This window comes from Nicotiana attenuata, unplaced genomic scaffold, assembly GCF_001879085.1.
Source record: "Nicotiana attenuata strain UT unplaced genomic scaffold, NIATTr2, whole genome shotgun sequence".
Taxonomy (NCBI): domain Eukaryota; kingdom Viridiplantae; phylum Streptophyta; class Magnoliopsida; order Solanales; family Solanaceae; genus Nicotiana; species Nicotiana attenuata.
The window spans coordinates 33,618-41,851 of NW_017672267.1; the positions used below are offsets into that span (position 1 = coordinate 33,618).

General features: G+C 34.0%; 1 protein-coding gene across 2 annotated transcripts; it reads right to left on the bottom strand.

Moving 5' to 3' along the window:
• Positions 1-5,811: 5,811 nt before the first annotated feature.
• Positions 5,812-7,472, bottom strand: LOC109212529 (cyclin-dependent kinase inhibitor 1). 2 transcript variants are annotated; one of them, XM_019376184.1, is made up of 4 exons: positions 6,850-7,472; positions 6,516-6,544; positions 6,274-6,393; positions 5,812-6,108 (listed from the first exon to the last, which is right to left on the bottom strand). In XM_019376184.1, the coding sequence occupies exons 1-4, from the start codon at positions 7,138-7,140 to the stop codon at positions 6,039-6,041; spliced, it is 510 nt and encodes a 169-aa protein (XP_019231729.1). In that variant the 5' UTR covers positions 7,141-7,472; the 3' UTR covers positions 5,812-6,038. The 2 variants fall into 2 exon arrangements, with proteins under 2 accessions (XP_019231729.1, XP_019231728.1); XM_019376183.1 differs by having other exon boundaries at positions 6,814-7,463.
• Between the last annotated feature and the right edge of the window lie 762 nt (positions 7,473-8,234).

Below are 8,234 nucleotides of genomic sequence, written 5' to 3' on the forward strand. Positions count from 1 at the left end.
CATTACACCTGATTTTTTCGGTCATAACAGGGTGATGCCGTGCCATTGCATATTCATTATCATGTGAGGAAGAGTGTAAAGCACGAAGGGTGATGTCGTGCCATGTCATATTTATTATCATGTGAGGAAGAGCGTAAAGCACGACGGGTGATGTCGTGCCATGTTTATATTCACCATCATCGTTCTTTTCATTTGTTATGGTGAGGACGAAAGTAAAAGCACGAAGGGTGATGTCGTGCACTTGTTTTGCTGTGTTTCTTTACTGTTTTATTCTTATGATCTCGTACTTCCTTAAGCATGTTTTCCCTTCCCGTTATTATGTGTTTAGTTTCTATTATTTGTTATTATGCTCGTATATTGCTTAACTGCACAGGTTATGTATGTGTCTTGTCCTAGCCTCCTAACTATTTCGTCAAGGTTAGGCTCGTCACTTACCAGTACATGGGGTCGGTTGTACTGATACTGCACTCTGCACTTTCCGTGTAGATTTCGGTACTGGACCGTGTTGAACCGAGTGGAGTTGCTGCCTTCAGTCCAACAGGAGACCCAAGGTAGATCTGCCGGCGTTTGCAGACCCTGGAGTCCCCTTCCAGTTATCCTAGTTTTTCTGTTTTCATTAGATTCGAGGACAGTTGTATTTTCTTTCAGCCTGTATTTGTAGTGACTCTTAGAAGTTCGTGGATTGTGACACCAAATTTTGGGTAGTCGTGTATTAGTACTTGGATCATCACGAAATTCCGCACCCCTTTAATCTACTTTGGTTTAAATTGCTGTTATTTATTTAATTGGTTAGTGGTTAGTGTATTAAATCTCTATCTATTGGTTTGCCTAGCATTCTGAAAGGTTAGGCGTCATCACGATCCCGAGGGTGGAAAATTCGGGTCATGACAGAAACTTTTATAACCACAAAAATATCAAGGTCCCACAAAGCTTTTATCCCTTAAGATTTTAAGACCACAAGTTTTCAAAGTCTTTTTTTTCTTGAACTCCGTGTTAAGTCAAACTACTTCATCTAAATTGAAATAGAGGGAGTATTTGGTTAATATATTTGGGCTAAAACTCAGCCCAGTGATGGGATTCTTGTTCCATGTATAGCCCCAAATGTAACAAGACGTTAAATCCTGATATAATAAACAGTTTCCCAATTGGATAAAGTTCAGGATTTGGCACGCAAAAAACTCCATTTTGTCTAATGATGGACCTGCCCTCACAGCTGCCAATGGAGTTAATATAGTAGAAAACTCCGTTTTGTCTAATGATCAGACTTTATTTTGTACTATCTTATATCATGATCAGACTTGTAATAGCCAACTAACTAGCTCTACTAATGTGATGCACACTACGCATCACCCTCTCTGAGTCTCTGTAGCAACACCTTTATCTAGTTAATGCAGTATTATCTTTCGCACCAAAAGAAAAAAGTAAAGTTAACAAGGGTTAACGGGTTGTGGAGTAGTAAGTATTTTTTCATCCTTAACCAGAGGCTACGAGTTCGAGCCTTGGATATAGAGTCACCTTTATTAGCGAGCGCTTTACCTCCAAATATGGTACTTTTCGGTACGAATTCTGATTCAATCGAGCCCCAACAAAAATTCCTAATACCGGGTAAGAAACAAAAAAATAGGAAAGTTGTGACAGATAATTTTTGGTATGAAGAAGTTAGTAATAGTACTCGTAATAAATATAGCTGAAGCTTTTTTAATAACTGAATTAAGGGGCACATCTCCAGAGAGGTTCATTAATAACGAGTCTCAGGCTTTAATCCAGTCGGATAACTAATACTCCTATTTAGGAATACCTAAGGTATAGAAATTCATTCTCAGCTACTAAAAGTAGAAGTAGGACAGTACCCTAAACAAGAAAGGTCTAGCAGTATTCACTAGATCCAAGAAGAATGCTTTCGTAGTACTCTCTCCTGTTCATAATAAGTAATCAATTTGCTTTTTCATTTTGATTCAAAATAAGTATCTATTTATATAACCAAGAAAAATTCAATTTGTTTTTTCAAAATTACTCTTATGTACGTATCCGTAAAAAGTCTTTTTACTCCTCACATTAACTATGCTGCAATATTTAATTAAGGGTAGTTTATTCATACTCCATCCGGTCCAAAAAAAGTAATTTTTTGGCCTTTTCTTGTGATCTAAAATAAGTGATTTTTTCAGATTTCAAGAATGATTTAATTATTTTTTTCCTACATTGTCCTTGGAGCAAATAGTGTTGGAATATGTGTTAGGACTGTTTATGTGAGACAGTAAAGGTTAATATGGTCAATTCCATTGCTAATTAATGCTAAAAGGTGGATTTCTTAATATATGTGAAAACATTCAAAAAATTACTTATTTTGGACCGGAGGGAGTAGTAACTACTTTTGTCTAGAATTTTCTATTCCCTTAATGGGTGTGTCAAAAGCAAATTGGTCACTTATTGTGGACCGGAAAGAATAAATGATAGCAACCACTATCCATTAACAATACTTTTGCTAAATATAGCAAGTTATTTATTACTCTCTGTGCCTATTTTTATTGCTCACTATATTAAAAAAGATATTTACGTTTACTTGTCCAGTCTGGAAAACCAAGAAATACTTTATTATTTATACTTACTTTACTCTTATTATTAAGTACCACACTAATCATTTTCAATACATTTCACAATATATTATAATTATGAGTAATATATAGTAAAAATATCATTTTGTTAATTGTTTTTTTAAGAAGTGCCAATTCAAACATGAACAAGTAAAACTGGAGGGATGGCTACAAAGGTTAAGCTCTTTTAAATTAGATGGCCAAAAGTCAACTCCGTCCGGTCCACTTTAAGTGATTTTTTGGCTCTATTCATACATATTGCAATTCACCTTTTAGCATTAATTAACAATGAAATTGACCATATTAACCTTAATTTGCTCATTGAAAATATAACAAACTACTCCTAGGGTCTTTACTCCAAGGGCAACTTTAGAAAGAAGAAGTTAATTCCTTCTTGATATCTAAAAAAAATCAAATATTGTGTAAAAATAGCACGGTCTAGCCAGTTTTCAGACTGGTCATTCAAAAATAGCCAGCATTTACCAAGTCAATGAAAAATAGCCACTATTTTGCTGCAATAGAGACCGGTCCAGCATAATATACTGGAGTTCGGTGCACCTGTGCATGAACTTCCAGCATATTATGCTGGAACTCCAACACACGGAAAGTTCCAGCATAATATACTGGAGATTCGAGCACTTGTGTATGAACTTCCAGCATATTATATTGGACCGGTATACTTTGCTGGAACTCCAGTATATTATGCTGGAGTTCTTGTGTACTTATGCTGGAACTCCATCTTATTATACTGGAGTTCCAGCATACTTATCCTGGAATTCCAGTATAATATGCTGGAGTTCAAGTATACTTATGCTGGAACTCCAGCATAATATACTGACGTATTTTTCGGGTTTTGAACAGTGTTTTCGCTCAGTATCTTTACATGAAAAGTGGCTAAATTTCGATTACTTTTGAAACTGGGCTATTTTTGAACGACCACTTGTAAATCTGGCTATTTTTTAATTTCTTCCAATATTGTGACCACAAAAAAAGGCCAAAGAATCATTTAAAATGGACCGGAATAGTATTAAATAGTGTAACTCAAAAAGCAGCCCTATGCCCTTTTTTTGGGTGATTAATCCTCAAGAATTTAACTAAACAGTTCATTAATGCTGTTACATTGCTTTTCATTAATTGCAAAACTTTCCTGGGATCCCAACTCACATAATACAGAGATTAATCTTTAGTAATATCATCTCTATAGCTAATCTTGTCTTTTCAAGTAATCCCAATTTATTCGACAAATAAGAGCCCGTTTGGATTAGCTGATTTGAAGTAGCTAATAAGCATTAGGTGCTTTTAAGTGCTGAAACTGATTTTATAAATAAGCAGTTATGTATTTGGGTACAAGTACTAAAATTGATAATAAGTTGTTGCAGTATTTGATAAAAAAGTACTGACAAGCTCTTTTTCTGTTAAAATGACTTAAATAACCTTAGAATTGTTTACACTTGTAATTTCTTCAAAATTTTAGATTCCAGATCGATTCAAATACAAAATCTTCTATTTCTCATTTTATTTTAAATACAACTGTGCTTAGATAAGATAATTTTTATGATAAATATAATTTATTTTATGATAAGCATATAATCATAAGTTATAAATAATTAATAAATTGACAAAAGTTTCTCAGTAAAAAATAAACCTAAATAGGACAAATTATTTGAAGAGAAACAGACATTGTCTTCATCACCACAACACTTAGAAAGTAATACACGAAAAATTTGGTATGTCCTCATTTATTAATTACATACAGTTCAAAGATTGATACACAATTATATAGATATAAGTATACAAAGGAATAGAGAATTTGCTTATCTTAAATAGTCAATGAGAATTGCAGACTTGAAGAGGGGGGGGGGGGGTTAGGTTGAATACTTGAGGGTGTGAGTATCGATGTAGGAGTTTTATTCTAAAAGAAATATTTTAAGGATAAAATAGTAAAAATCTTGGTCAAACTTTAAGTGCTCATAAGCTAAAAATTAATAAGTTGGGGGTGACCGACTTATGGCTTTTGGCTTATTTTTGACTTATAAGCACTTGGCTTATAAGCACTTTTAACTTTACCAAACGCGTAGATAAGCCGAAAAGTACTTATAAGCTAATTTGATCAGCTTATACGCTTAGCCAAACACCTCTAAGTTGTCATTACTAGTAAATACACAATGACGCATCCAGAAAATTTTTAAAAAATAAAATAAAATAAAAACTGCGAAGCGATTTGGCTGTAATTAGTGTAATTTTCAGAGTCTCCATACTAATTTTACAATTCTTGCACTACACCTGATTCATGTGTCCTTAGTCCTATCCAATTGGGCAAGAAAACTGCATCGCCAATTCGCTTTCGTACATAAACAACTACATTGAATAAGTACATATTTCAGTTTTGTGATGAGAATGTGGTAATAATAATTCCCAATTGAGCAAGTACTCTTTTACTTTGTGATGAAAATGAGTATAGGTGAAGGGACCAGAAAACTCATATCCACATGGGGCGTCCCGTTCTTTGAATAGGTGTCCGTAACTTATACGGCAAGCCCTGTTGGCGCTGTTTCTACATATTGTTTGTTTACTGTTGCTGTCACTCTCACTTTCACTTCCATCTCATATGGTATCTCTTCAATTGCTAGGAGAACTTAGTGGCTTTTAGACCTATATATTACTCAGTGACGGATCCAGAATTTTAAAGTTATGGGTGCTCGCCGATAAAAACTTCAAAAGAAGAGGAAAAATAAATTTACTTGTGGGTGCTCGCTCAATATTTATCTAAATATTTGTACAGTTGTCTATATAAACTTATTAATATGGTCAAAGTTAATGGGTGCTTAAGCACCCACAACTCCCTATGTGCATCCGCCACTTATATTACTCCTATCTGGTCCACAATAAATGACCGTTTTATCATTGGCACACCCATTATGAAAATACAAACTCCTAGAGAAAAAAAGATGTATTCATTAAATTAACCTTAATTAATTGTTACATTGACATATTGAAATATGTAAATACGGGCAAATTTTGGAAAAATAAAATTAATTCCTTCTTGATTATGTAAATGGACACTTATTTTGAACTAAAATAAAAAGGCAAAATGGTCACTTATCGTAGATATCGGAGGAAGTACTCTCACTCATGGGGGCGGAGTTAGAGGATTAAGTATCTCTTCATTTAAATAAATATAATTTTATGGCGGAGAAAATTAGTAAATTAATACTACTAGTACTTAATAATATATGAATTGAAGACGAAGAAAGTTGGATGCGAGCTGCCTACATTGTTAATCCACTATTAATTGTTCATCTCCAAAATCCTAGTCCTCAATTAAAAAAGACAAAAGAATAATTATTATTTAGAAAGAAAAGCACGAACACCTAAACAAGGTATTGGTGTAGTACCAGCAAAAATAAATAAAGAAGCAGCAGCAACTGATACTGTTGTGGTCAGTCTTCAACTTGCTATTCGAACCCATTCGTAGCGACCTTCCAATGGCTCCTCCTTCTCAAAGTCGAAGTTGTACCTTCACCAATTACACACATTCATTATAATCTTCATAATTACGTAATTAAAAAAAATTAAATATGTTTGTCAATTTGGAAAAATATTGTTGAAAGTTAACAAAAGCCAGAGGAAAAACATAAAAGGAAAGAAAACAAAAGGCCAGAAAAGAGAGAGGGAAATGTACTTTTCTCTAAATCGTTTAAATATAGTTTTCTTGCGAACTGCAAAAAAATCTTCAATCTCTTTTTCAGACGGCATTTTCTCCGGCGTTCGTTGACGCTCGCTTGATAATTTCTCCTCCTTACTGCAAAAAGTACGTTTTAAATTAAATACTGGTAATCGTATAAATGTTGAAATCAATTAGGAGTAGTATTTTTTTTATGAATTTTGAACTGAAAAAACAAATTTAATAATAACACTCTTTACCTTTCTGCAGACGCTACCACATTGTTCTCCTGCATTACAGAAGATTCAAAATTCAAGTTTCACATATATTCATCATATCCAGATTTTAAATGCAAAATACATATTCTGAGTCTGAACATATATACATATATATACTATATATATACACACGAATACACACACACACACACACACACACACATATATATATATATATATATATATATATTATATATATATATATATATGGGAGAAAATTGAATTCTAAGTAAGTTATACTCATTGAATTCTAAGTAAGTTATACTCAGAAGCGTCGTACATTCAGATCTAGGGATTTTGCATTGCTCTTTGTTACCTCCGTTGATCCATTCCTTGAGCAACAAGACGCTAAATCCTGATCTAAGTTAGAAGCATCATTTAAATTAACCGAACTCGCCGGAGAAACCAAACTTCCGGCCTGCGCATCTCCGACTCCGGACTGACTTCTGCAGCGAAGTAGAGCAGGAGATATGAGCTTCACATCTCCATCACTTGATAACTTCCTCTTTTTCGTCGTCATAGTCGGCACGTCCAAATCTACATCATCTGACACGTCCATAATTGTCACCTCTCCAATTCCCTTGCACTTCCTCATATACCTTCCCATCAATTCCTCTCACTTATTTACCATATGTAGACGTAGGCTTTATTCAATAACAATAGCGTAGATTCTATATATGCTAATTAGCTATAAATATTGAATTTCGAACTCAATTATTAGTATTTGAGCTCGCTGACCCTCCTCGATCGTACACAAACTAATGAAATCTCTCTATCTTCAATTCTATAACAGAAGCTCTGAACAAGAATTTCAGAAATTTACTTTCCCTTAAATTAAAGTACTCACTGAGCAGACCTTCTTTTGCAGAGAAGAGAGATAGAGAAAAAGAGGGTGAGGATGAGAACAAATTTCGTCCGATTGTGGTTCTTATTATTGGCTGATGAGTAGTGCTGTCATTTCCGTGGTCCTGGGTTTTTGACAGCCGTTTAATGTGACGGGAATCGTTTCGTTGAGTAACGGAATTTCTGACGTCGCCGTCAGATAAATCTTGGGGATAGAAGAGAGGGGACTAGGTAAAAGCTTAAAACAGAGCGAGCAACTGTTTTCGTCGTTTTGGTGGAAAGTTCGTTAAGAAAATGTGAAAATTTCAAAGTTAAAACAGATTAAGTTATGTGGCATGATGGTTTAAGAAAATAGCTCATAATTATTTTTATGTAAATTATAGTAGTATTAAAAATAATTTTTAATAACAGTGAAAATAGATGGCGGGTGCCTTGTTGAATTAATCAGGTCATGTGGAAGGAGGGCATGACTATCGGGATCCATTAAGATGCCTCACGTATGTCACTATATTTTTACTTGACACCTATCGTAATAATAACGACTCATCTTGCCGTAATTCTCTCTTTTAAATTCTAAATCGCTCCATTCTTGTAGGTATAGAGAACTTGTTGTTGTGTCCACTGTGCTTCCGTAGGTTCTGGGGAAGTTTGTTAAGTTTTTGAATGTTATTTTAATTAATTTTTAGAGTTAAATAGATTAAATATCACAGAAACACATTAATCACTAGTTAAAATTCACTTAATTTAAAGCGAGTAAATTAAATAATCGGAGGAAACATAAAGAAAGGAATAGGCTAGTAGTAGAAAAACCAAAAAAAGCCGGTAAAACATAGAAAAAAAATCAGAAAAAAAAAGAGG

Excerpts from the sequence above, each read along its gene's own strand:
- LOC109212529 (XM_019376183.1), bottom strand. The coding sequence starts at position 7,140 with ATGGGAAGGTATATGAGGAAGTGCAAGGGAATTGGAGAGGTGACAATT. Across the intron at positions 6,394-6,515 it reads GTGGTAGCGTCTGCAGAAAG|TAAGGAGGAGAAATTATCAA; the intron begins GTAAAGAGTGTT and ends TACTTTTTGCAG. Across the intron at positions 6,109-6,273 it reads TTTAAACGATTTAGAGAAAA|GTACAACTTCGACTTTGAGA; the intron begins GTACATTTCCCT and ends TAATTGGTGAAG.